At 40.9% G+C, this 14,066-nt stretch overlaps 2 protein-coding genes across 3 annotated transcripts in view; one reads left to right on the top strand and one right to left on the bottom strand.

The window, feature by feature from the left end:
* The window catches only part of tbck (TBC1 domain containing kinase), a 28,837-nt gene extending 25,185 nt beyond the window's left edge, over positions 1-3,652 (top strand). The window contains exon 26 of the mRNA XM_037472470.2: positions 2,866-3,652. Within this exon, the coding sequence (XP_037328367.1) occupies positions 2,866-2,976 (111 nt within the window). The 3' untranslated portion in view covers positions 2,977-3,652. The remainder of the gene's footprint in view (positions 1-2,865) is intronic.
* A 3,981-nt stretch (positions 3,653-7,633) lies between these two features.
* The window catches only part of npnta (nephronectin a), a 33,006-nt gene continuing 26,573 nt past the window's right edge, over positions 7,634-14,066 (bottom strand). For both annotated transcript variants that reach the window (XM_037472318.2, XM_037472319.2), the window contains 4 exons: positions 11,591-11,680; positions 10,503-10,601; positions 9,098-9,357; positions 7,634-8,901 (listed from right to left, as the gene is read on the bottom strand). In XM_037472318.2, the coding sequence (XP_037328215.1) occupies positions 8,791-8,901; positions 9,098-9,357; positions 10,503-10,601; positions 11,591-11,680 (560 nt within the window). In that variant the 3' untranslated portion in view covers positions 7,634-8,790. The remainder of the gene's footprint in view (positions 8,902-9,097; positions 9,358-10,502; positions 10,602-11,590; positions 11,681-14,066) is intronic.

Below are 14,066 nucleotides of genomic sequence, written 5' to 3'. Positions count from 1 at the left end.
CACACAAACACACACGCACCTACGGCTCTAAACTCTAAACTCTTTAAGTATTAAGTCAGACATATAAACCTAAGATGAGCATTACAAAACCTACCATAGAGATCCATAGAGATCTCGTATACAAACACTTAAAACTGTTGTGCAAGTCAGTCTCTCAGTAACGTTGCTTATAGTCATTTCTATGTTGTACGTCTAATGTTGTTAAAGTGCGCCGTGGATCTTCTAAATCCCCGGCCCCGCTCTCTGTACTCTTACACTGTTCGAGGCATCGGTTTACAGGGCTTTCTGGGTGGCATTTTATGACACTCTCAAGATGGACTTAATTACTTTTTTGAGTCCAATGCATTATTCAGATTCCCACCCAAATGTAACATTTTCATATGAAATGACTCACAAACACCAGAATCACAGTGTGAATTTCTAGATCTTACATAAATCTTTGTTTTTTTTGGACATTTCAGCGCACTGAAACTGAACCTCAGCATATGAACAGAGCTGAAGATTATAGTGATCGTTATATCTTCTCCTTTTGTTCTCTCGTTGGAATAAATTAGCCAAACCTAAATATAAAAGAAAAGAGTCAGCAGGGAAATTGCTTTTGGCAACTTCCCAAATTAGAAAAAATGTCCTCCATCCGTATGTGTGAAAGTTTGAGAGGAAAATAAGTAGTTCTCCTTAATTGAAGGAAAGGCCATGGCAAGTTTATTTTGTATAGCGCATTTCAACAACAAGACAATTCAAAGTGCTTCACATAAAACCATTAAAAAGATCAAAATATAAGGTAAAAGAAAATGAAAGCTAATAGTAGAATAAACGTTGCACTGCAGTTTAATAGATATATTATAATATATTAGTATTAAATGCAGCCGCAGACCAAAAAGTCTTCCGTCTTGATTTGAAGCCGCAGACCTCGGTTCCAGACATCTACAGCAGAAAAACCTGAACCCTGCTTCTCCATGTAGGGTTCTGACGAAACATGAGTCATAGATTTCTTTTAGGGAGCAGCAGAAAGTTATCCGTTTCCAGCCTGGTTAAAAATAACCAACGGAGAGTCATGGAAGAATAGTTTCAGCAGATGGACCGAGGTGTAAAAGCAGCTGTGGGTGAACTGTTTATGGCTCATGTGTGAGAACGTGGCCTTAGGAAATCTGTGCTGTTATACAGCATTCGTGTATTTATGTATCATCATTATCTACCTATTTTACTAAGTATGAAGAAAGATCACCATCTTCATCATCACAAATGCAGCCAAGTGTGATGACTATTTACCCCTCGTCCCCAATGCGGACAAACCGCTGTTTGAAATTCCACATCCAAGGTTCAGTTGTTCAGATCACAAAAGTAAAGGTCAATAAAATGCCTCGGTTGCCACTTAAATGCCATCCACATCTCTGTGCATCAGACCATTATCATTTACTCCGGGGCAAAGCAATGAATGCACTCTCTGAGCTCAGGCTTTGGCGTGCACCTCTAACATTTAAACCCTATTGGCATTCAGAAGTAAACCTTGATTCTCCATGATCTGTTTTTATTTTATTGCATTGATTGAATCTCTTTAACTGTTCCTCATAAAGCTCGCTGGATGTGTGAGCAACAACCAAGGAGGACAGAATATGTTGTATTTTGTTTTGTTTCTTTTTGATTGACACTTTAAATACATGGAATGAATTAATCAGGTCAATCATTAAAGTATTTCAGAGGGATTGTTTTGCAGATGATTTGTTGCTTGGTCTCAATCCATATTTTGCAGGAAAATGTGTGGTGCTCTTTGTTTTTCAATTAATTTTAGATATTTAGACAGCATGACTTCAATGTGTCTGTGAGCTTTGGCTCGGGGCAAATAACATAGTTACGCAGAGATTGCCATACACATTTGTAGATCAAAGGCATGGCAACAGTGGAGCGAAATAACAAAACAAAATAGCGAGTTAAAAGGTGTGCCTGAGGTAGAACTAAAGAAATATGTTTTTCCTGCTTTTAAAAAGAAAACTGCTTAATTACAGGCACGTGCATATTTTATTAATTGGACTGTGTGTGCATGCGTAGACTGTATTTGACTGATGTTACCATGACTCCCTTTATTGCTTCGTTGCACCTCAAAGAGTTGGGAAAAAAAATAGACCTCTTAAGTAGTTAGTGAAGGTGCTGTGACCTTGCATATTGTGCAGCATTACTTCAGCCACCTTCAACCTGAGGAGGGCTTTAATCCAAAAACCCAAAGAACTCAAGGTCATGGACTTTTAGGGAAATGTCACACATTTTGGAAATGTTTTATTTTTCAAAATAAATGAACTCACACAACTTTGATAAAGGTAATTTGTAAAGCTTGACTGGTTTGTCGTCTTTTCGGAAGGCGAACCATTGAAATAAGTGCAACAGGGACTCTCTCAAACTCTAATCTTGAGAGGGGATCATTTCATTTTGGTAATAATTTTGTTGTTTTACAATTTCTCAAATATATACAAAATCTCAAGTGATGAAGAATTTGTTAAGCCCAATGGACCGTGCGCAACAACTCACACAATGTAATCGCTGTGTAGATTGCGAATAAAAATAAATGTAATTAAAGCCCAGCCTTCAGCCTGACTTACATTCCCATCCAGAGATCTCACAATCTGCTTTGGTCCAATTTCAAACACACCGGCTTACACATCACATGTGACATAAGAGGTCACAACGAAGGCAACAAATGCAAATTCACAAACATCACAGTGTTTCCTGAATGTCGAAGAGCTGTCGTCAGTTAGCTAATGACAGCTGAAGGAAACCACACAAATATGTTTGACTCATTCCCGGTTATTAGTGGTTGCAATTCCTAAAAGGAAGGAACTATGACTGCTTGTTCCTTTTTTTTTGTCCTCCCAGTTTGCAGCACACCTGGTGAAGGTAAATTTCCAACGGGTCTCTATCCTGGACGGCGGGATCAACAAGCTGAAGCCCACTGGACTCCTGACTGTCCCCTCCCCTCAGATTTGAGCACGCAGCTCAGCAGACTAACAAAAGGGACGAAGGTATTTGCATTCTGAGCTAATAATGAAGCAAAGAAAGAGATATAGACTGTGGTTATTCACATGTGAATTTAACTGCTGCAAAATGAAAAACGCCAATATCGATAACATTTGATTTCATCGCCAAATAATCTATCATGATATATATTTTTTAATTTTCTGCCTCCAAACGAATGATTGAATCAACCGTTTTTTCTCAAACGACATCTATGTCTTGTTGTCGCTTTGCACTGATAAATGTAGCTGCCTGTGAATGTCTACATAGATTTCAACCTGTCTGATCGGAGCCAGTTGATCTAGAGAACTGTGTGTGGTGTTGTAGCATCCATCATTTACTATGAACTCAATGAATAGATGTATGTAAATGAATGAGCTTATTTTTGCTCATTTTCACCAAAACAGAACATTATAAGTCTTGCAGGAACAAAGCGAGCTGTTGTAATAATTTGTGTTTTACAAGTGTACAAAATGAAGTGGCAACTGAGTGAATGTTTACTTTAGAAAGGATAAGTGATTTGGGAATTTGGTGATTTAACTTGACCTTGTTGACCTGTTAGTGAATTGTGTCTATGTATTTGATATGCCATAGAAATTGGTTTTCTATCATGTTACAGTTTTTTTCTAATAAAACTCTCTGACGAATAATCGAAATAATCTTTAGGTGAATGTCTGTTGTTGTTATATACTGTCAGGACATCATCATTGCATCATCTTTTTGTGGTATTGTGAAAGAATGACGAAGAATGAGAATCACAAACATTAGTCCTTTTGATAATGATACGAACTGGAAACTCACCAAACCGTGTTTAAAAATAGAAATCAGTGTAAATGACTTCAAGACCTACATCAAGAGTTCATCCAAGGAGTCTCGAACGGGAAAGACAGACACTTCATGAAATGTTTTCAACTGACTGCAATAGATTGGTGAGCAAAAATATTTAATGTTACTTCTTATGTATTTAGCCATTGCCATTGTCAGAGTGATATTAGTGTGCACAAGTTTCTTTGCACTAAGCTGATCTGGTAACAGTTGCAGGGATGTTCAAAAAGGTAATTATGGTTCTCTCCACCAGGATTCCTCTGCTTGCAAGTGTGAAAATGGCGAATTGCGAAGCATCTTTATCCACGACCAACCTCCACTTTTCATCAAGCTGCTGGGCACAGATGGGGAGAGTGAACGCACCTGGCCCGTTAGCTTTAAAGGATCTTCATCTTCCAGAGTAACACAATATAAAGAAATGTAATATAATGTAAAAAACACAAAGACCAGCAGCAACCGCAAAGGGGACAACAGGCGAGGCCCCGATGCTGCAAACGCTCCCTGATGTCGGTTTAGTGGATGTCTACTCAGCGAGCAGTCCACTGACTTTGTAAGTGTCAATCAAAACCATAAAAATTCATGTTCAAGTTGTTTAAAGTATTGGTTGTTTATGTCCTGCTAACTTAAACGGTATTATATTGAATAGTGACACAAGTCAGATTTAAAACATCCTAACCACTTATTTTTTTAAATGTATCATTGATGTCATCAGATGCCACTTGGCCAGAGGACCGGTTTAGTGAGAAATTTCCGTGCGAGCTGATAAAGGAGAGCCAAGGAGAGCTTCAAGGGTTAAGCGCTGTGATCAAAGGTCCCCTACACGCATCCTACCTCCATCCAACGGTGGTGGAAAACAGTGTGGCCATGTGAATATCAGAAGGTGAGACCTCCTCAGATCTTGGCCAAATTCATCTTAAAATTGACAAAAATGAGAAAGTGACAAAATGGATGCTCTGTCCACATGTGGAAAGAAACATGTAGGTAAGGTAAGTACTGTTTCAAATAACGAGACACATCTTACATTTTCTTAATTCTTCAATGGATTATCTGTGCACAAAATAAACACATGATGTTCTTTTTAGGGAACCTTTTCCCATTTGTCTTCTTGTGCATGACTACTTGTCTTGATCCTCATGGCATAAATACATAATGTTAGCTCTGTGAACATTCCCGCATATTTAACCTCCCCTCGTACGGCTTCACCAATGTCCTAGTAGCACTGACTGCATAACACAGTCTGGGAAGGTCTCTTACCTTCATTCAGCCCGAGGCCATGTACCATATTCTAAACGAACCAAAAATATTTGTTTCTGTCTTTGTATTATTGCTCTGCCTCTTTGTCTGTTTATGGGTGCAAGGTTGTGAGTAAAAAGCAATGCTTTAATTTGTCACCCTTCTAGAGATACATGTGAAACCTCACAAAGGAAAACACACACAATTACAAACACAGACATACTGGCAAATACACACAATTGTGTTATCTATTGGTTCTGGCCTTTGGATTTCTTTTTGCTATGGTTGTTTATATTAATAAGGGGCCTGTTTGCTTGCCCTTTTGATCCCGAATATGCTGGCTGGATGGAAAATTGAGATATCGGGAGGTCTTTCATCACAGGTCAGTGACAGGACTTTTGATACAGATCTAATATCAAAAGTGCAAACGTTATTAGAACAGAGTTTGATTCATTTTCTGTGTGTGTGTGTGTGTGTGTGTGTGTGTTTTTTAGAGATGGTGGAGATAATTGGGGTTTTTTTATTTCAAGAATTTTGTTGACTATTTGGCATGGTGGTGTGATGAAAAACTTGGGGACAGACTAAGAATATAATATAATGTTTTTAAGGCATTTTCCTGATTCTTATGATTTATATGTTTTATAAAAAATTAGGGCCGGGACTTTAGCGCGTTAATTACGATTAATTAATTACACAAAAAATAACACATTAAACATTTTTTACGCATTTTTACACTTATTTTTTGCACCGCGGAACGTTTCTCACTGGATGAGTTTCGGAGGACCGATTATACTGGAGCACCAACTAGCGTTCATGACTTCAGACAACAACCAACCACAGTGAACATGAACGAAGAAGCTGACGAGACCGTGTCGGGTGGCCCCGTGAATGGGAAATCTTATTATAATAAACACACGGATGGAAGCGTCGATAAGAGCGTGGTTGTGTGCAAGCTATGCAACAAGGAATTCACATCGAGCCTCAAGTATCACCTCAACGCAAAACAATTAGCAGCTAGCGTGGACGTTAGCCCGACCCGAGTACAAGGACCCACACCCAACCCACACTGCACCAGATGACTGGTTTAAGGACCAGGGTAACTAAGACCACGTCTGAAAAAATAACCAATGTTCTGAATGTACTTGAAAGTATTGGTCTACTTAAAAAAACCTAGTTTACAGAAGGTCTACTTACTTATAGGCTACCTGAATTTCTGAAAGTACTATATTTCTAAATATGCTATTTCTACACATGTCTGCTGGAATTGGTTGAACAAAAATAAAAATCCATGTGAAAAAAATTACTTCTCACTGTTCTCAGGTCAAATATGTATGCAATTAAAATGCGATTAATTTCGATAAATAATTACAAAGCCTCTAATTAATTAGATTAATATTTTTCATCGAGTCCCGGCCCTATACAAAATATTAATTGCATGATGTGTATGAATTTTCAAAACATGCAAACTATGACTTTAATAACTATTTAAGGCAACTATATTAATATATCTCTCGACATTTTAACTGCAAACTATAATTACTACTATAATTATAAAATGATTTTATAAAAATTGTTTTTTGACTTTAATTGATATTCTTTTATACATACTATACTATTATTTATGATTTCTCACACTAGTGACATTTTGATGGCACACTGAACCATGGTATTTTATGCCCTACTATACTTTGACTGTCATATTCCATTCTGATATTCCAGTAGGATGTTTTTTTCATTACATGTTCATGGCATTGGAGATGTATTTTTCCTTGAGACACTTTAAACAATCAAAAGAGAGCACCGAAATGTTTTTTTCCCCCTTAATCCCACAACCCTAGAAATGCCACTCCAAAGCCGCATGTCAGTTGATATTGAAGTAACTCAGAAACCCTGCACTGAGTCCTTCATAACGCTTCCAGTGTGCCCGTGAACGTCTACCTAGGCAGCCTGTGCTCCATCGCCATTGTATAAATATCTCAAATGACTATGAATACCCTTTTTTATCTGTCTCTTTTGCTGAAATAATAAATCATCTTTCATCAAATTAATCTTAGAAGTAATATATTATTTTAGTTCCAAACTGCCAAATAAAGCAAAGCGGACTTTATAGAGCAGAGCCAGTGATTGGAGACAAATGTTGGGAAGCGGTGTTAATTAGATTTTGTGTTGGTGTCATATAAATTTAACTGAAGTCATTCCACTCATGTAAGTTAGAGACGGATTGGGATTTGAAACTTTGATCATAACAGAGATAGTTTCAAAATCTGCGGCATTGTTTCATTAAAGGCATCCTTTTGAGCTTTAACTACACAAACATAGTTTTGCTTGATCATCACCAAAATACAAGGCGTGAAACCTTAATCAAATTGTTCTATTCTTTCACTTCTTCCTCTGTGATGTTGTAAAAATGCCACCTGTTGACAGGAGACACAATATGGGGACCTGCTTGTCAATGCAAAGCTCCACAATCAAAAGGACACCTTCAGAAAAAACACAATTGACTTATTTTTCACTGCGTTGCTTTCAGCTACTGGAATAGGAAGAAAATAATTGCGCCTCGAGATTCACAAAATATCAGTCAAATTATTTTATTTACATACTGGTGTGGATACATCTGAATTTAGTGGATGAACCCCTGCATACAGAAAACCTTGAAATTCCAGCCGATGCCCTTCATCATCACAGCATAGGATATGCAACTATGTGATTTGTCAGTTACAGACAGAGCATTTCAACACATTGATACTGATATACACAGCCTTGCACAACATAAGGTTTCAATCTGTATACGTGTTCTTTCAGTAAAATTTGATATACCAACTATTTTAAAGTCCAATTAATATCAATGTATGAATTCACGTAACGTATAAATCACACAACAAATGGGATTGTGGATTTTTCAGAGTATGTACACACAACTACATTTACAATAATACAATTTTTGAAAGCCTAAAAATGTCTTGGTATTGTTTTTATAACAAACTGCACTTAATATAACGAAGCACATACTGTTTAATAGAAACAAGTGTTGATTTGCGAAATCACACACAGATTCTATTTGAAACATTTTGAATATCTGAAAGATAACAAAAGAGAATCAAATGACTTTAGGAGGCTTAAATAAAAGATCGTGGTAGAAAAGGTGCTAAATTTGAAACCCCTCAGATCTTTTAAACACTGTGACAAATAACTTCTTTCATTCAAAGCTGTGCTGCAAAACGGGGCAGGGCTACATCGACTCCCCGGTGGAGGTTTTACTTTGGGTCTACAAATAAAGTCTGACATTAACAATTGGTCTTTTTCCATACTTTTTTCTAAGAAATGTATACCAGCAAATAAAAAGCAAAAGCTGGTGGCTGGAGGATCAAAGCGAGGCCGAGGCGATCCTCTCACCAGGAGGAGTCGGAGTAGCTGGAGGGCAGCCAGGCCCGGGTTAGGTGGAGGACAATTCCATGGAAAGTTGGATCATGCAGGTTTTATGGTAACAAGGGTTATGGAGTTAGAGGGTTTTTTTTTTTTTTTAGATTCATGGACAGTCAAAAAAGGAGAAACTCGCTGTTCTGTAGACACACAACCTGTTGGATATCATTGACAGAATGGCTGAAAGGGGTGAGGAGGAGTGGGGGTCAGCGAGAGGCCGGACAGAGTGAGGGGAGGTCACAATAGAGTCAGTTCTCTTAAAGATGGGTTCCCTTCTTGTTTTCTTTCGGCCTTTCTCTGTTCCGTCGGTCAGAGTCTTCTGAGATTGTGCTCTTCTGTGCAGGAGCCTTTCCTCAGGGTTATGTCGTCCACGGCCATCTCCCCGATGCGGCCCCGCCCTCGCTCCCCCTTGAGAATCACCTGGTGAACCGCAGCAAGGTGCACGGGAGTTATTATGACCAACACACAATGCTGCCGACGTGCGTTTCCACTCAAAGCGGATGGGTGTCAATCTTACAGCAGACTGCTGCTCTGGTCTATTATTCATTAACAGGAATACACACATTTGACATACTTCCAAAATGAGTGAATTGTTGAGTATTTACTGTGTACTTACACTTTCCAGGCCTGTGCCCCACAGTGTGATTTGGGTGTGCCTCCACCCGTTTCCACCGGTCCGGCCCCAGACCGCCGGGCTGTACTGCTTTCCCTTCTTCACAAACACTTGCAGCATTCCCACGTGGTGGCCCGCCATCTTGTGCCGGAACGACAGGCACAGATTGCCATCGTTCCAGGGAGGGTTGAGGGGGAGGACCAGCCGGGCCCCTCGCCCGGTCCTTTTGTTGCCTGTCTCGGGAATGGTGAGGTACCTTCCCCCTACGGATGTGAATTATATAACACAGTCAAAAAATGAAAAACACACAGGAGAACACAGTCTATAGGAGGCAACATTGAAGCCTATTTTAGAAAACGAATGTTCCACCTTGGCCCTGACCTTGGACTTATTTTTTGTATTTTATTTTCTGGCAAAATTCAGTGGGACATGTGTGTCTGGAAAAACAAGTTTTTTACAATTGCATACCGAAGAAAAAAATGGATATTTTAAAAAGACTTGACCCACTTATACTTTGTCACCTCAAAGTAGAGCCGTTTGCCGGTGGCTGCTAGGATTCTTTTCATTAATTCATGTATTAGTTAGTAATAAAAGAGCTATATAGTCAAAGCGCCTCTGGTTGATAGCTGATTAATGCTGATGCATCTATCTGTGTAGGGCTGGTGTTAACCACAGGGGGTAAGATACGTATCCGTGGGCCACACAGGCTTTTGTGCACATGTTGTGAGCCCCTCCAATGGCATTAAAAGACATGTGCAGGCAGACAGACACAAATACCATTCATAGTATATTTACTACATGCTACTCAACAATGAAATTGTTCATTCCAGGTCCCAGATTATGATTTACAGTGAATGATTTTCTAGGGAACGTGAAGGTCTGGGTAGAAATCTTTATTTTCTCCCTAATGAGGAAGCACAAACTTGTCTGGAAACGCACCAGTAAATGCAAGTTCAAGCCAGTTGGCAGAAGGAGCCAGTTGTAGTTAGTGTTGCTTAAACAGAGCCAGCACACTTCACGGTGTAAAGACTGTTTAGTCTTCACACCGTGTCTAATGAGTCCTCCCAACATCATCCATCACGTTTTCCCCTCCTCTGGAACACAAGAAAAACAGTCTCGTGTTCCCATTTCATGTGAGCCACAGGTATCTCTGACGGGTTGCGTGATCCGTTTCTCATTTATTCGCGAGAGAGAAAAGCACTAATCCGCATAAAAGATAAACAACTTCCCTCAAGTCCCTCTCGTCTTGACCTGTAATCGAGCGGAACAAAGCGGAGCTGCTTACATCGTCTGACTGTGTGTGCGTTTGCATAGTGTGTGTGTGCCGGTGTTCTCAACTCCATTAAATGACTAGAATAAACAGATGTCCTCATAAGAGTGTGTGAGTCACAATGGGCCCTTCAATTACCTGACGGGTCAGGCGTTGTCTCCCAGTGGAGGTCTCCATCCCTGTCCCTGATCCAACCACAAAGACCGTCATCGAAGGAGCAGCTCAGATACCCCGACTCTGAAGATAATAACACACACGTTTTCACTGATTTGTAGGACGCACACACACACACGTTCACTCGGCTCCCTGCAATGCCTCACGTGAGCGCTGCTGTGTGACTGCAGCATCACGAGCAGCAAGAGAACAGTGGAGGCGTCTTCTGATGATCCGAAACGTAAAAAATATTGGACTTGTGGAAATGGTTGGGGACATAAAAAATTGAGTTGCTAAAATCTTTTCAAATCTTCTCAAACTATTAGGAAGTGAATGAAATTGCTGAAATCAGTGTGTGTGTGTGTGTGTGTGTGTGTGTGTGAGTGAGATTCTACCCATACAACTTATTATATTTAAGTTACAAAAGGCAGGCAAATCACGTCATGACTGTTCTTTCTCCCAGTGACAGGAATGCAGTTGCGGCATCATCCAAGCATTGCACTACAAATTGGTTTGAAGATAACAGTAACATTTAAATGAATTCATTTAGTCCAAAGCAGGTTTCCAAAAAACACTTCTAAGTTCATTTCATTGAGCCAATGAAAGCGCTTTCAGAAAAAGAATGCATCAATACAAAGACATAACTAAACCATTAAGGAATATACTCTCCATACCATTAACATTAATAGATGACATCAGACAAACATAAGGCACAAAATGCCGCGTGCTCACAGAAGGCGTTTTACACTGAGTACTATGGAACTCACGATGTACTTCAAAATGCCCAATTTATCATTCAGTCAGGCAATCAAGCAAGCATAATGCGAAAAGTGGAAAAATCTGGCGGTATTGAGCTGTGCGCCATTATTTCAATGGATGCCGACCAGATGGCGTGTCTTACCTGCGGGTGAAAGGCCTATCAAAACACATCTGGTCCCAGTATAACGTCGCGGCCTATGGGAAGCAACCACTACGGGATTCGACAGTCACTGTCGCCCGAGTGAAATGGGGCCCGTTCGTTCATCCTTTAAAGGGCCTCCGTACAAAATGCCCGTCAAATGTCTCGCGCTCACCTGGGTCGTCCTTGGCTTCATCCGCCGTGTTGCCGAGCTCGATGTCGAAGTCGACCCCGAGGACGGTGTTGTGGCCGTGGTTCCGGGGGACTGGGGAGAGGGGGGGGGGGGGGGGGAGACGCAGGTTCAGATAAAGGATTGATGTATTTTTTCCTCACCCGGCTCGTGGTTATTGTGTGGCTTTGTTTCATTACTCCACAAGGACTCCGGAAGGATGAATCAATGTCCTGGTTTAGTGCCTGCAGGTCCACGGCCGAGCACGTTCAATGGGACACGGCGCATGGTCAGAATGCCGGAGAGTCGAATATGAATCACAACAACAACAAAAAAAAAGAATTTAAAAAAAGGCTGATTGGTCGGCTGGCTGAAAGGTGTTGCTGTTACACCACACGGCGCCACAGTAAATACAGCACTCAGTCAGCCCTAAAATAGCCTCCCTTCCCTTCTCTAATGGCGGGGGGGGGGGGGGGTCACACTGCCAAAACGGATGTTGACTGACAGGTGGTCTCTCGTACGTTCAAATGTATTGTTTGTATACTATTTGCACATTTGCATATGAGACGAAGTCAGTGGATCTTAATGAGACAAAGTATCAGTAAGCTCCCAGACAGGAAAGGTTAGTGCCCCGGACTTCCTAGTGCCCCCCCCCACCCCACCCCCCCTTCCCAAACACCTGGCAGACTGACAGGCGGAGGGATCTGACCCTGCAAAGAAAGGGCGATGGTGGCGCATGGAGAAGTGTGATGCGCTGGGAGCTGCAAGGTTGGCGGTTTGAATCCCGGCTGCCCCATGTGCCACGTCGAAGTGTCCCTGAGCAAGACACCCAACCCCTAATTGCTCCCCAGGCAATATGTAAAGCATGCGTTATAATGCAATGTAAGTCGCTTCGTCAGCTAAATGACATGTAATGTAATTGTTCAACAACTATGTTGAAACATTTACAGTTTGGAAAATTGAGGAGGGGATCGATACTGATCTCAGGATGAATCTTCACATCTAATTGGAGCAGTATATTTCCCCCAAATAGAGAATTACTTCTTAAAAAGGGTTCAAGGTTTCCACTGGACACGCGACGTGCCCTGACTTCAGGGCACACCTGCGCTGAGGCACTCTTTATGCCATGAGGATCTTATTCAAATGATTCCTATTTCCATTTAATTACCTGAATAATCATTCAGCAGTGTCTCTCCTCCCTCCCTCTCTGATATTATTCAAACCATCTTCAGGAAACGGATTTGTAGAACGTCTCTGCCGTGATGCAAAGTATAAGATTGATGTTTCCTTCAAGCAGTGCAGACAGGTGTTAATGTAATCGTCTCTCCACTTTCCCTTTTCAAATTATGAGATGCCATCTGGCCAGGTGAACAGGAACCACAGCATCTCACCTATTATCCTGTACTTTGCTGTTAAATCTCAAGGTTTTTCGGGTTTGGTGAACACTGGCTTTCGCTGTGCCTACAAGCAAGCAAGCCACAAACTCACCCATATATGTTCAATTGCCATTTTTTGTGCAAATTATACTGTTGGTGCATCTGGACTGAACAATCCAATCCAATCCAAGGATCACTTCTGTTACATTAAAAGACCCATCAAATGCCCATTTTACCGAGGCCATGTAAGAGGGACTCCCATTTCATGGTGACCAGAGAACGTTGAGGAAGCTCATTCGCAGTCACTCAAGCATCAAGAACCATAAGAAATTCCTGGGGGGTTTTGGGGTCGGTAGACATGCCAGATATCCAAATGAACGTGTAGAAGCACTAAAAAAGTCACATTTTCCCCTTTAAAGCATAATAATATGCAAATTTACTGAAACCACACGTTATTTTGTGCCAACAAATCCCAAAAGCAGCAAAGCGAAGTCTTAATACTTAATAGCTTAATACTCCAACTTCTCTACTGTCTGACTGACTTTCAAGTTAAAGCTATTTTGATTTTTGAAGAACTAATTTATGCTGCGGATGAATATGCCTTTGGTGCTCTGTCTGTCTTTTCATGGAATCTTTTGAAGAATATAGAATTTCACCAGTCTCACCTTTTAAATATTGTTATACAAAATCTTGCAGATAGATCACCTAACCTACCAGATTAAAAAAAAAGAAAGGAAAGAAAAATAAGATGTGACTGAACCAAGTCACAAGGTAAGGATCACATTATTTATTGATGCATGCATTTGAAACATCAAAGTCAGTCCATCATCTTCTACACCTCTAATCCTTAGTTTCTTTGAGCTTTCCAACCCCAGCTAACAGCGGGCGAGGGGCCGGGTGCCCCCTGGACTCTTCCCCAGAGACAACCACTCGCTCTCAAAACCCCCAAGCGCGTGTCTTTGGATTGTGGGGGGGGAAGCCTGAATCCAACCAGAAAGGTGCCTGGACGGGCTCGAGCCCAGGAACCTTCTTGACGTGAGGCGACAGCGATAACTTCCACAGCACCGCGCCACACCGGGAGAAGAAAGCGGGCAGATAGATAATTG

This window comes from Pungitius pungitius, chromosome 9, assembly GCF_949316345.1.
Source record: "Pungitius pungitius chromosome 9, fPunPun2.1, whole genome shotgun sequence".
NCBI lineage: Eukaryota > Metazoa > Chordata > Actinopteri > Perciformes > Gasterosteidae > Pungitius > Pungitius pungitius.
Note: the sequence above shows the minus strand (reverse complement) of the source record. Positions and strands in the feature narration are given on the sequence as shown.